Below are 14,750 nucleotides of genomic sequence, written 5' to 3' on the forward strand. Positions count from 1 at the left end.
GAGGTCAAATCTGTCATGAAAATATTGGCATCCACTTATATTCATTCTCCAATATTTCAAATATCAGCATGTAAATTGCAAGGTAAAAGAACATACAAAACACAAAATATAAGTTGGTTCGGTCATTTTGAGGTGCATACATTCATCGGTAAAAGGCTCTTGCTCTCACACTACTCAACGTGAGAGCCATGAATCTTATTTATTTCTTATTTATAGTGATTATAATATAATATTTAAGGAGCCTTCCCGATCACACGATTTTTCTTGAAGACTCTTATCTTTGAGTTCTTTTAATTACATTGGACTTTTCTCTACAATGGGATTCAATCTTATCATTATCTTGGGTCTCAATCATAATGAGTCTTGCGACTTGGTTTATCTGGTTTATCCTCATCTCCTCCTGATTGATCCTCTGTTGGTTCAAAGTGTATCTTAACACACACACACACCGGAGTTCAATGAGGTAAGAAGCACAGGCAACAGTTGATGACGCCAAAGAGAGAGGTTTAGTCAAAATATCAGCAATTTTAATATGTTTACTGTGACTATAAAACACAGGATGAGCTGCTAAATATGCGGCCCCAACATTATCACACAACAGTATGGGCGAATATGGGCATGGGCCTCAAAGTTCTTGCAGTAGATATTTGACAATGTTAACGCAGGGAACATCACATTATGTTATTCCCACATCATGCATCATCTTAATTATGTATTCATTTATTTTGACTAACCAAAAGAAGAAGATAGCATCCTCAACTATACAGTTTAATTTCCCAAACAGTTCCATGACTCCAAATGAACAAAGATCCATAAGCAATGGCCTATTAGCCAGCCTACTAGCATTAAAAATTCGTGCTCAAAAGAAAGAAACTCTATACCTGAGTTTCTATATATCAATTATACAACTATACCATTGAGTTTGGAACCTGCAACGTCCCAACACAAGGTAACTGCACCAGCTGCTCCTACCAGACAAGCGGAGCCCCCATTGGTACTTGCTTGGTCCAATCTTATGCGCAAGACTCGGAGGGAGGTACCGACACTACAACAGAGCAGTAGATTAGCGACGACCACCTTTCGTCGCTAATCCGTCGCTAACCATGTTAGCGACGGATTAGCGACAACGCGGCGACAGTATGCTTACGTCGCGAATATTTCGACGCTAACTGGCGACGGAATTATTCCGTCGCCAAGTCCGTCGCTAATTGCGACGGAATAACGAGCGCTATATTCCGTCGCCAATCCGCCGGTACTAAACGGCGACCACGGCGTGGCGACGGATTTAATTCCGTCGCTAAGCCGTCGCTAGATTAATATGAATAGCGACGGAATCATCCGTCGCTAATCCGTCGCAAAAACGAAAAAAAATCAAAAAAAATTTATTTAAAAATTAATTACGGAGAACTGTACAATTTATATTTCCTGTACAATTTATATTTCCTGTAAATAAAAAACAAACCACACAAAAAAATTCATATAACAAGTATCTATAATAATTAATCGTTCCACCTTAAAACTAAAAAGTTTAATTATTTACAATTCAACAATTACAATTAGGAAAAATAAAAAAAATAGAACTTCTTCAACACAGTCCTCTAATCATCGCCAAGATTTTGTGCGTCTTCTTGTTCATTGTCTTTATCTGTCCCTTCAGCTCCACTACCCTGATTATCGCTAGCAGCCTACACAAGAAAAGAACAGTCAGTATTGATAAACAAAATATAATGAAATAAATTACACACTATATGTGATTCTATCATGTGCTCATGTGTGATCTAAGGCAATAAAAAAACTCTATATGTGATTCTATCATGCTCATATGTGTGCTAAGGCAGTCAAAAAATTGAATATGTGATTATAGCATGTTCATATGTGTTCTAAGGCATATAAAAAAACTCTATATGTGATTCTACCATGCTCAGATGTGCTTTAAGGCAAGCAAAAAACTATATATGTGATTCGATCATGCTCGTATGTGTGCTAAGGCAGTAAAAAAATTGAATATGTGAATATAGCATGCTCATATGTGCTCTAAGGCAGGCAAAGCCAAAAATTTTATATGTGATTCTATCATAAATGATATATAACATGTTCATATGTGTTCTAAGGCAGTTAAAAAACTCTATATGTTATTATAGCATGTTCATATGTGTGCTAAGGCAGTCAAAAAACAGAATATGTGATTATAATATGCTCATATGTGTTCTTAGGCAGTAAAAAAACTGAATATGTGATTATAGCATGCTTATGTGTTCTAATGCAATCAAAAAAACTTTATATGTGATTCTATCATGCTCATATGTGCTCTAAGACAGACAAAAAGTTAAATATATATATATATATGTGATTCTATCATGCTCATATGTGTGCTAAGGCAGTAAAAAAATTGAATATGTGATTATAGCATGTTCATATGTGTTCTAAGGCATCTAGAAAAACTCTATATGTGATTCTACCATGCTCAGATGTGCTTTAAGATAGTCAAAAAAACTATATATGTGATTATACCTGAGAGGGACCTGGAATCGAAGATCCCCTATCCTGAACAGCGGCCTTGATCTCATTTCGGAGAAAGGGGGCGACGGTGTATTGGAAGTAGTTATTCAGTGATTCATTAATGATCTCGCGTACATCATCACCGGAAAGAATAGTCGGCTGCTTGGAGCTTATGTCGGCGCAAGAAGTTGGTGAGCCGTAACTGGAAGAACCAATAACTGGTGAAGTGTTCATATTACTCCCAAACCCGAACACGCGACCTTTTTTGGGTTCACCTGCTGCAGTCACCCATGCTGTAGGATCAAATGATGGATGCTGAGTAGCGTCTTCACCATATCGCTCTACCATTTGTTGCTCATATGCCTCCTACAAAATAATGTTTAAAGTATTCATTAATAATTAATGATAACATTATGATGACTTGCATATATATTGCAATGATTATTAATAGAATTAATACATACCGTTGTCGTTCTCGCCTTCTCTGATACGAAGACTCCCGTGGTCTTCCGTTTATGTGTTTCTACAAACACATCCTTATATGGTACACTGCCTCCTTTTTCTGCTTCCTGCGAAGTTAAATGACAAAAGATTTAGTACACAAATTTGCAACTATACTTATAAAATTAATATTATATATTGATGAGTTACCATTTTCTTTACGTGGCTCCCAAATGTCTTAGATCCACCTGTGTGTAGATGGGCTTCGGGCATCTTCGATCGATTTTGTGAAGCCTTCGCAGAGCGATTTTTAAATGCATCTCCCGCCCACATATCGCACATTTCATCCCAGTAATCTCTCCTGATAGTAATAGGACCATGGCCCTTCCACAGTAATGGATCATCTACTACGCCAGATGCTTTTTTTGCTGCAGTCTTCATAGTGTGCAGCATGTCTGCAAATCGATTGGCAGCCACCTTCTGCCACACCTTCCTTGCATCATTTTCTTCCACCGTAGTTGCAAAGCGATTCGAAGCCTACAAATATTTTCAGAAAGTTAGTAGACATTGCTTAAATAAATTAAATATGAAACACATTAACTATGAGGAACAACTGTATACCATGAATGAGGACCACAATCTGTCTAATACCTCCTTTGGGTACTCTTTCCATTGAGCAACTGGTCCTGGTAGATGTTGAAGAAGTGAATTCCTAATCTCCCGTACTACTTCTTGTGGCTCAAACCTCGTGCTGCACATGAATTGTTACACAGTAAATATCAATATAAAATATTTAAAAGATATGCAATAATTGAAAACAAAATACTTACGGTCGATTATCGATATACACTATTCGAATGAGTCTTCTTGTGCCAGCCTGTGAAGACCCTGTTTCCTGTGTTGGCTGTTGACTTGTGCGATCAACTGGTGTAGGTGGGTCGTATACAGGCGCAACATCATCTGTAAAAAAATACACACCAAGTTCTCAGAATGTGCATTTGAACTAATCAAGCATCTAATTAGTTATATGATATACCTATCACAGGAGCCCGTGAAGATGAAGGTTGAGCCTGGCTACTACTGGATGAGCGACCACTATAACCTCCACGAACCATATTCTAACAAATAACATATGTCATACAATACATTCAAATAATTCACATCAAGTATTACAATGCATTCAAGTCATTCACATCAAGCATTGCAATGCATTCAAATAATTCAAATCATTGACATCAAGTATTGCACTAATTCAAATCATTCGTTAATTGCATAAATTATAATACATTCAGATAAATTACAATGCATTCGAATCATTCGTATCAAGTATTACAATACATTGAAATAAAATTTTTAATCATTCTTCCATGTGAAATTGTATGCTTTCAGTATACAATTTCACATGGAAGACATAATCAAATTGAAAGTAACTACATGTAAGCATGGATACAATCACATCAAACATTGCAATACATCGAAATAATTCATATCAAACAAATATCAAACATGTACCTGCAGCAAACACACTTCAATATCCCACTAACTACTACCATGCATAGCATGGACTCCGTACTCCAAAAATAAGAACACTTCCATATTCATACATTAAAATCATGCTCAGCATGATCTCCGAACTCCAACAAAGTAGTCATAGATATCAACAACTAAGTGAGTGTGTGAACAATAAAGTGTTATATTCAATAAATTAAATAACATGTGATGCGCTTGCATCACTTACTCACCACGGGTATTTACCCGATTTGCATTGTTTTTGTCACTTACTTACCACGGGTGGCGGGGCACAAGCAAGTTCTGTTGAGAAATCTGCAAAAAAAAATGATGTTTTAAAATGAAGTCACCATGAAATTATTCGACCATATTAAATCATAAAACCTTAAAATACAAGAAAATAAATTATAAATAAACCAAAACATCATAAACTATAAGAAAAATAAACCATAAAATTAAATAAAAAAGCCACAATTTAAACCTTAATCAAACAAGGAAAAAACCTGCCAAAATCAAATACAAAAAAATCCTTCATCAAATTAACTAAAAAGTATTAATTAAAAAAATGTGATTTAAATCCCTAATTATAGAAAATAAAAATAAAAACTCTAAATAAATAAAAAAAACCTAATCAAATTAACTATAAAAGCCTTAATTAAAAAATTTTGATTTAAAGTCCTAACCAAATTAACTAAAAATCCTTAATTAAAAAAATTATGATTCAAATCCCTAATCATAGAAAATAAAAATAAAAGCTCTAATCAAATCCAAGAAAACCCTAATCAAATTAACTATAAAATGCCCTAATTTTTAAATTTTGATTCAAAGCCCTAATAAAACAAAATCAAATAAAAAACCCTAATTAAATTAACTACAAATAGCCTTAATTTAAGAAATTTGATTCAATTGCTTAATAAATGAAAATCAAAATAAAAAATCCTAATCAATGAAAATCAAAGAAAACTAAACAATAAAAATAAAATAAAAACCCTAATTTCTGAAAAAAGAAAAAAAAGAGCAAGAAACCAGGGGGTCGACCCCCGGCCGGACACGGCAGGAGGTCGACCCCCGGCCGGACATCAAAAGGGGTTGACCCCCTGCCGGACAAGGCAGGGGGTTGACCCCTGGCCGGAGACGGCAAGGGGGTCGACCCCGGCCGGACAAGGCAGGGGGTTGACCCCCTGCCGGACATCAAAAGGGGTTGACCCCCTGCCGGGGTTGACCCCCTGCCGGACACGGCGGGGGGTCGACCCCCGGCCGGACATGGCGGGGGGTCGACCCCCCCCCCCCCCCGGCCGGACACGGCAGGGGGTCGACCCCCTACCAGGGTTGACCCCCGGCCGGACACGGCAGAGGGTCGACCACCTACCGGGGTCGACCGCCTGGCAGAGTCGACCCCCTGCCGGAAAACGCAGGGGGTCGACCGCCTGGCAGAGTCGACCCCCTGCCGGAAAAAGCAGGGGGTCGACCTCCAATCCATTTACGTACCTGCGGTTGCTCCGGGCAGCGACGGCGGCAGCGGAAGGTTGACGGAAGGAAGAGGGCGGCAGGAGGGAGAGGGCGGCGGGCGGGAGCAGCGAAAGGAGAAAGGAAAAAGAGGGCTGGGATTAGGGGTAATGCGACATATAGCGACGGCTTAGCGACGGATTAATTCCGTCGCTAAGCCATCGTAATTCAAAAAACAAAAAAGGCGACAGAAAATATTTCGTCGCCTAGGCCGTCGCTATGTTGCGACGGAATCTTAGCCGTCGCAATTCCGTCGCTAACTGTCGTATTTATTGCGACAAAACATTCTCTCGCAAAATCCGTCGCTACTTAGCGACGGATTTTGCGAGGGAATGTTTTCTGTCGCTAGTTTCGTAAAATTCTACAAATATAGCGATGGATTCATTTCTCTCGTTAATCTGTCGCTAAGTAGCGACGATATAACTCCGTCGCTAAATTCCGTCGCTAATCAACTATTTTTTTGTAGTGAGGTGGTATCCCATGTGGTAAGTGGGGTCCTGTTCCAAGCTGAAGGCCCAGGTTCAAATCCCTCTGCCACATGGGGCTTAAGAGATATCTGGTAGGGGTCTGCCTAGCCTTTCAAAAAAAAAAAAAAAGACTCGGAGGGAGGTCTGAGACCAAGATCTCCGATGGCAATGCATTCGCCAAAAGGACATGACTGAACCAATGTTGTCAGTATCGGTATCGGGCCCTGAATCGTTGGGCCACTGATTAAGCTGTATCGGGACCGATACCGATACTCGGCAGAATCATTCTGCAGAAAATAAAAAAAAAATATTATGTGTCAACCATAACGTGTCACATGTTAAAACCATTAAAGTAGTAATAAAATAATAATAAAAATTAATTTTAAGTATGTTTTGGCATTTATTTAAAAAAATAGACTATTCAAGGTGAAGCTTATCGAAATTCTGTCGCACCGATGCTGATAACATTGGGCTGAACATGCATGATTGTGTTGCACTCATCCTTGAGAGTGAGAGAGAGCAAGGCAGGTTATATGTCCCCCCCCCTCCCAAACAGGGCCGGTACTGAGATCTCATGTTCGGGGGTTCCAAATAGCTCCACGTATAAGATGCAGACACCACCCTCTCTCTCGAGAGAGAGGTGAGCTTCGGCCCGCTAATGAACCATGCCGGGCCCCCTGTTAGGCCGGTGAGCCTAATCGGGAAGTAGAGCAATTTTAAGGATTTGAAGAGGGGTGAAACTAGGGATGCAAGTGGGTCAGATCCAGGATGGAGGTTTTGTAAATTTTCGTTATTCCAAACCCAATTCTGATCTGAATCCCAATGTATTTAGCTGGTCTGGATCTGAACCGTTTGCATGATAGACCAAAAGAACCTTGGTTGATTCTTAAGGGGTAAAAAGTGAAAAATAATGCAGCTTTTTTTATAAAGGCAAGCTGGGGTTGGGCAAACCCCTACCAGATTTCATTATTAGTAAAATTTACAGTATTTCAGTGTCATATTTCTCCGAAAATTGGAGACCCGTTTGCAGATTCCCCCTCTTAGCAAATTTAGCAAGGGATTTAGGAATGTAGTCTATATTTTCCGAGAGGAAAGCCAGATCAATTTTCTTGATTTTAAGGGTGTTTATTATCTGTCTATGAGACCACCTACGGCCTAACCCTCCTTAAGCTGTACCCATAGTGACAAATATTGCGAGATTTATGAAAATCTTGCGATAATATCTCGAGAAATTGCCTGAAAGTTTAAAACGGCAATTTCTCGCAAGAATTTTCAAAATATCTCGAGATTTATGAAAAAAACATAAATACCATGATTTAAACATGATATTTACGTTTTAAATGGCTATTTATCGTGAACAAATTATGTATTTTTATTTTTAAATATTTTTTATTAATATTTTCTTATAAAAAATTATTTTTTTAATTTATTTTTTTATTGCCGAGATTTTGCCGAAAAAAATGCGAGATTTATGATTTTTTTTTCAATTTCTCGCAAGTTTTTGAAAAACAAGAAATTGTCGATAAAAACGTTTGTCACTATGGCTGCACCCTTGTGATGACTATATGGTCGCCCCTTTTTTTTTGAAAGAACAGGCATAACCCCTCAAGGGCCCATCTTTTCTATCCCAAACAAGCTTTTTTCCAGAGCCTTTCTGTTATTGCGGTACCGGGTCTGTACGGACGAACTTGGGTCTGCCCCAACATCCACCTGGTCCAGAGTGTTACCGGTTAAAGGAGCTAATCTGGAATCCTGGAGGGGTTTCCAGTTCCATTCCAACCAGATTGCCTCGACTGAATGGCTTTGGTTTCCAGTTCCAGTTCCAGTTCCATTCCAACCAGATTTCTTTTAAAGCTGGATTGTGAGAGGACTGAATGGCTTTGGTTTGGACCAATCAATTTTTTTTTGGGGTCACGGGAAATAAACCCTGTGCAGTTCAATCAGAATTAGGACTCAAGACCCATTGACCGGCGGCCTAACCATCTTACCGTCTGTGTCACAAGGACACGGATTAATTAACGGACACGAAACACATCATTTTTGTGTAATTTTCTATTAAAAATAGTGCACATGGGATACGGCACAGGGTCAAAGTGTAGTATCCCTGTGATATATAGCTTATTGTATAAACAAGAAATCAAAAACCCAGTTTAGTGTTTTTTTTTTTTTTGGGAAAATTTTCGAAACCCATAATTAAAGTTGTGGCGATAATAAAAAGCACACCTGACTAGAGTTTTCTTGTGACAAGATTGTTGTTATATATGTACTGAAATTACTGCTTTACATCTAGAAAGGTTTTAAAAAATGCACTTAACTTTGTAATAATGTTAATAAATGTACCACCCTTTTCACTTTTTATTACACTTGTGATGGGTATTACTCAAGGGGTAAGGAGGAATTCCAACAAGACAACTTTCATAATTGAGAAACAATTGTGGGTCTGTAAGTAGGGGTGGGCGACCCGGCTGGCCGACCTGGGCTTATTATGTTATATATAATATGCATACTATATTATATATATTTTATGTTATAATGTATGTAAACATAATATATATATTATATAAAATATATATGCATGCGGGCCGGGCCGGGCCGGGCCAAAAGCCCAGTTAGGGCCAAGGTTGGGCGTAATTTATAAGCCCAAGCCTGGCCTGTGGTGGGCTGGGCTGGGCAGCCAGTGCGCCGCCCGGCCCATTGCCCAACTCTATATGTAACAGTGAACGTTGGAAATCTCTAAAAAGGGAAATAGATATGGGTTTTTTTTTGTGTGTTGAGGAAAAATCGGCACAACTTTAGTCTATTGACTCAATATACCCATTAACGGGCCAGTTCATGAACCGGACCAGTTGAGACGGGCCGGTTCATTGAATCAGATCATTTGTGAGAAGGCCAAATCGCACCGGTGCAGTGGAACCAGCACGGTTGGGTCGGGCTTAGGTGGGCCGGTTTACGGGTTGAACCGGTAGAATTGAAAAAAAAAAGTCAGAAAATTGAAAAAAATAAAAATGGACACCATGATTTTATGTGGAAAACCCCAAAGAGAAAAAACCACAGGACCAAAGTCCGAACTATAAAAAAAAATTACAAGTAGAGTACAAATTAAAATTAGAAAGAAAAAAAAATTAAACTATATATAAATATTACAACTAAAAATAAAATTAAGACTACTTGTCTTCTTCTTCAAATGGATACGGTTCACTGGAATGGGTTGTTAGACGGATTGAGGCAGGTTGCAGGTTGGTTTGGTTTGATTCATGAGTTAAATGGGTCTGGGTCGTAACGGATTTTTGGGCCGAAAGGGTGAAACCAGCACTGCCCACTACACGGTTCACGGGTTGAGCCCAAACCATTACTGTAACTCTTGGGCCATGCCGGTCCGGGTTCCAACAGGCCGATTCTGATCCGATTAACGGGTCAAAACGGCCCATTAGCCACCTCTACCCTGGACCAATTTAAGTACAGTGAAGTATTCACAAAATTGTGAGGGACTCGGTGGTGTCATAGTCAATAATGTAAAAGAGGTGACTTCTGTCATTAAGAATTTTCCATTGACTTGTTCAAGAGAGAGAGAGAAATTCACCTGTACCTTTGTGAAATGCGCGTGAAAGGACTGTGTAGGGACCAAAAGTGACCCTCTTTGTCATGCATCATTTGGCTAGAGCGTGTGGGCTCATCAACCTTGCCCCAGTTTTTCTACCTTCCAACAATGACTTGGAAAAAAAATGGTTGCTTCTCCCTGTCCATTTGCACCCATTGCACAACTTGCATTTGCTATATAAGTAGGAAGTATGTGCCATCACCCTTAGCACCTAAACCCCAACATGGACGGACAACTACAACAAGAATGGGACTTCCCTGGCTTTAGGTTCCACCCCACTGAAGAAGAGCTCTTGGGGTTCTACCTTAAGAGAGTAGCAGAAGGGAAGGCTCACCATTTTGACATAATTGGCACACTAGACTTGTACGCTTATGAGCCTTGGGACTTGCCAGGTACTTCTTCCTAGTTTGGTTTTTAATTGTTGTTGATCTTGTTTTTGTGGTTGATGTTTTAATTTGCATGTTGTTAATTGTTCTGATCATGCTAATTTTTGTGCACAGGTAAGGCGAAAATCGGAGAGAGGGAATGGTATTTCTTTGTTCCTAGGGATCAGGGGAACCACAATGGAAGGCGGCCCAACCGCAAAGCGAAGGGTGGTTTCTGGAAGGCGACTGGGTCGGACCGTCTGATCAGAAGTGGGTCCAACCCGAAGTGCATAATTGGGCTCAGGAAGACCCTGGTTTACTACATAGGTAAAGCGCCAAGGGGTTGCAGGACTGATTGGATAATGAACGAGTATAGGATGCCAGATGACTATCCCTTTCCCAAGGTAAACTTTTGCATATGACATAAATAATTTGTATTTTGATTCACAACACTCAGCATTACCTTATATACATCGTAACAGTGCAAGATAGTAAGTGAGACCTTACTGCTCTGCACTGCAGTAGGGCTATGTTTGGTCATAACCAATGTTGCCAAACTAGGGAAATGAATGATGAGGAGGAAGCAAGAAGCAATGCATTTTAAATTGTTTAGGAAGTGAGAAGCATGAAATAAAAAAAAACAATATAAGAATTGAATGAGAATTGAAATAGAACACACAATAAAACTAAAATACAAGTGACTTCTTAAATTTCATAATTTATAGTGTAAGAATTACATTTTTAACAAAATCTAAAAATGATGATTGCCAATTTAGAGAAAACACATGAAAGTGATTGAGAAGCGTGAGAGAAAACACATGAAAAGAAGAGTAAAAAAAAACACATAAAAAGAATAGATGAAGCATGGGAGAATCGAGATTCCCATCAAGTTTCGGAAGCAAGGAGCATCGTGCTTTCAAAGCCAGTTTTCAAGAAGCAGACTTTCCACTTATCTAAGAAGCTTCCGATAACTCCGGTCATAAAATGACAAATGACCAAGTTCAAGAACTCTAATTTTATATTATAATAAAAGCATTGGAGTTCTTTTACCAATAGAAGCTGAAGTTCTCAACTGTCATAGTTCACATGTTGTCAAACACATTGAAGTCATGCATATCATGAATTAGAAACTCCGTATAATTTGTTCTCATCCTATATTTTGTGTATGAACAGAAGGACATAGTTTTGTGCAAGATATATCGGAAGGCAACATCTGTTAAGGTCTTAGAACAAAGAGCCTTAGAGGACATGACCATGGGAGTGAATCAGGGGAGTCGCTCCACAACTGAAACTGGTTCATCCTCAGAACAGGAGTTTTCACCAACTATGGACCTTAAGCTCGAGATCGTTGATGATCGAAATGGGGCCAATGAAGTTTCTTCTCAATTTGATACGGACCAACACAAAGAGACAGCTATTGGATCAGTAGATGGTGCCAATCAAGATCCAATGAGCATGTTCAAGGCCAACTTGCCTGAACTTCAGTTGTCAAGAACCAACTTGGATTGGATGCAAGATCCTTCTTGGTCACAACTGTACAGCCCTTGGATGGACTTATGGACTCCTGCCAACATACTTATTGAGGCTTTGGGCCCACATTTTTCCCCTACCCTTTGCTATGATCCACAGCTAGCATGATTAGTGAGAGCCAAAGAGTGTTCAATTGGAGCACTAATCTTTATTCTGTATCTTTATAAAATAATCTGTTCTTTTCTGCAAATGCTCTGTGGCAAAATATTGGGAGGGTACTGTTATTTACCTTTCTCAGTTATGGTACCCAACTGTATAGAAATTGTTGGATCATATGGTAATTGACATTGAAGAATTTTCAGTAATTGTTGTTCGGTTTACCTGTAGAGTATGATGAACTGTCAACCCGACACGCCACTCCAGTTCGACATGCGAGTTCAAAATTTTGTGGAGAATTAGGGTATGGTGGCTCTATATATATATATATATTTAATCAATAAATTTTTTGATATTTTAATATATAAAAATATGTTCTTGTATAATATTATTAAACCTTATAATATCCATACATGTCAAAGCCTCCTCGAGATGACGTGTCACTGTGACATAGATGAACACTTTTTTTTACACGGCTTTTACTTTACTTTACTAGTTTTGGACAAACGTGGGTAGAGATGCTAATTAGGGGTGTCAACGGGTGGAGTTTGGTTCAGACTCATGTAAAACCAGACCCAGACCTAAGTTGAAATACTGATACTGGGTCCAGACCTGGGTTCAATCGGATCCACCATAAAAAAATCATACCTGAATCTTATAAGGATTACATGAACCATACCCAGTAAACTAATATATTTTATCTTTTTTACATTGAAAAATTATGGATCTTAGTCGAAACCCGGGTCAGGCTCGGTCTGGTATGAAATTTCACAATCCATACCTGGCTCCATATATTAATCGAACCCTTTGGGTCCGATCCGGGTTGTTTATCGCTAAACCCTGACTCTATAGGGTTTCGTAGGGGTCGGGCCTGGGTCTGGTATGAAATTTCACAAATCATACCTAGTTCCAAATATTAATTGGACCCTTCGGGTCCAACTCAGATTGTAATCGGACTTTCTTATTTATCACCAAACCTGACCGTATAGGGTTTGATACGGGTCAGGTCCAGGTCAAACCCGACCCATTGATACCCCTCAGCCTTCCATGGCTCTGAAGCACTTGGTGTCACTTATATGATGCTTTAAAAGAAATGGAACCTTCCTTGTGGGTCCATACTCCAAACATTAGAGGAGATATCAGCCTTTCATATCTTATCACTACCACCATATAAATAGAGATACTGATTAGCATAGTTATTTTCACTGATTTCTCTAAAACCAACAGGCTCCACTGTAGGAGCAGCTAATGTACATCACCCCTTGTGTTCAAAACCCAATGATATAATTGTATAACTGGTAGGGGTCTGCCTAACCCAAGTCAGGATCAGGTGCCATCATATGAAGCACTTTTAGTGTGCCTCTGCACCTGCCTGCCCTCCATCTGCTTTTGGGTCCTACAACTGACAAACTGTCAGCCAAAGATGGAGGGCATCAAGTGCAGCGGCACACTTCAAAGTGTGCCATGTGATGGCACCTGATCCTGGCTCGCCTAACCCCAACTTGCCTTTAAAAAAATAAAAAACAATCCCTTTAAAGTTTAAAAAAGGTACTATGAAAATTTTTTCACCATGATTTTTATCGACAAACATAACGGTATCAAAGATAGTCCCTTATTTTTATGATCAAGATGCTTGCTTGCAAGAATGCCAAAATTGATTTCTGAACAGAATCATTTTCTTAAAGGTGTAAAAAATTCGACCCGAATTGTTTTCAATCGATATATTTAAATTTTTATTTATGAAAATTCAGGAAAAATTATCTAAAACATGCAATCTATAGCAATGAAGTAAATGGTAACAGATTGAGAGATTACCAATCGCCACTGTCAGATTTGCTGATAAAGCCTGGTACAAATCTTTGCTCTGAGAGAGAGAGAGAGAGAGAGAGAGAGAGAGAGAGAGAGAGGTTATTTCTTTTGAGAATAACAGGCGACTTTAGCCTTTACTTGGTGCATGGAAGGAGGGTTTTTTTTCTTCAATGGAGTAAGAGACCTGGTCGCACTGGACTATGACTGTCATACCTATGGTCGCTTCTCCAATGGCATAAAACCTTAATGCACTCCTCAACTCCAAAGAAAACATTTTATTTATTTATTTATAACCCGAAAAAACCACACCCAGCACAAAGACCTGGTCATGCTGGCTCAGCCTGCTATACCTTCTGTCAGTGACGGAGCCAAAAGTTTTTCGTTGGGTGGGCAGACCTCGCCCGGGTCTCAGGGACAATGCCAGAAGTTCCCGGCGATGACTCCATCGTAGGTGGGCTTGCCGAAGGTGGGTCTATCCGAGTCCTCGGCAGAAGGGAGGGCCGCGAGGGCCGCCCTCTTCGAAGATGGGTGGTTGTCGATCTCCATGGCGAGGGACTGACCACAGTCGTCGGCAGTCGATCTCTTCCGCTTGTTGCTGTTCTAGCCTCCCAGCCCTTCATCTAGACGCCGAAAATCGATGGTGAGGTCATCGGTTTCAGAGAGAGATGGGCGTCTTCTCCTGTTCTATTTCGGCCTTGGCGGCAGAGGGAAAGAGACATATAAAGAGCGAAAGAGAAAGTCTAGGGCTGCATACAGGTCGGACTACAGTCCAGAGCCGTGTGAATTTAGGTCTAAATCCGAACTAGAGGGAATCAATTCATTTATAGGCTAAAGACTCTTTTAAGCTAATGTATGTAAAAATATAAGGTAAAGTAATAGAATTATTGGATAATGTGCAAAAAATTATTACTATATTACAATGACACTTGT

The 14,750-nt window shown here is 39.5% G+C and overlaps 1 protein-coding gene and 1 pseudogene across 2 annotated transcripts; one reads left to right on the top strand and one right to left on the bottom strand.

Annotated features, from left to right (window-relative positions):
* Positions 1-1,542: 1,542 nt before the first annotated feature.
* LOC149817757 (uncharacterized) lies at positions 1,543-2,733 on the bottom strand. Its single transcript, XM_089986071.1, has 2 exons — positions 2,512-2,733; positions 1,543-1,685 (listed from the first exon to the last, which is right to left on the bottom strand). Exons 1-2 carry the CDS (start codon positions 2,731-2,733, stop codon positions 1,599-1,601), a joined length of 309 nt encoding a protein of 102 aa, XP_089842197.1. The 3' UTR covers positions 1,543-1,598.
* Positions 2,734-10,243: 7,510 nt separating this feature from the next.
* On the top strand, positions 10,244-12,093 carry LOC149817758 (NAC domain-containing protein 6 pseudogene; annotated as a pseudogene). The gene is made up of 3 exons (XR_016427444.1): positions 10,244-10,412; positions 10,521-10,789; positions 11,559-12,093. The product of XR_016427444.1 is annotated as an NAC domain-containing protein 6 pseudogene (transcript).
* The last annotated feature ends 2,657 nt before the right edge of the window (positions 12,094-14,750 follow it).

Source organism: Nuphar pumila, chromosome 13, assembly GCF_984573655.1.
Source record: "Nuphar pumila chromosome 13, dmNupPumi1.hap1.1, whole genome shotgun sequence".
Taxonomy (NCBI): domain Eukaryota; kingdom Viridiplantae; phylum Streptophyta; class Magnoliopsida; order Nymphaeales; family Nymphaeaceae; genus Nuphar; species Nuphar pumila.

Coding starts and splice junctions, on each gene's coding strand:
- LOC149817757 (XM_089986071.1), bottom strand. CDS start 2,733: ATGAACACTTCACCAGTTATTGGTTCTTCCAGTTACGGCTCACCAACT. Junction 1,686..2,511: donor CGATTCCAGGTCCCTCTCAG/GTATAATCACAT, acceptor TTTCTTGTGTAG/GCTGCTAGCGATAATCAGGG.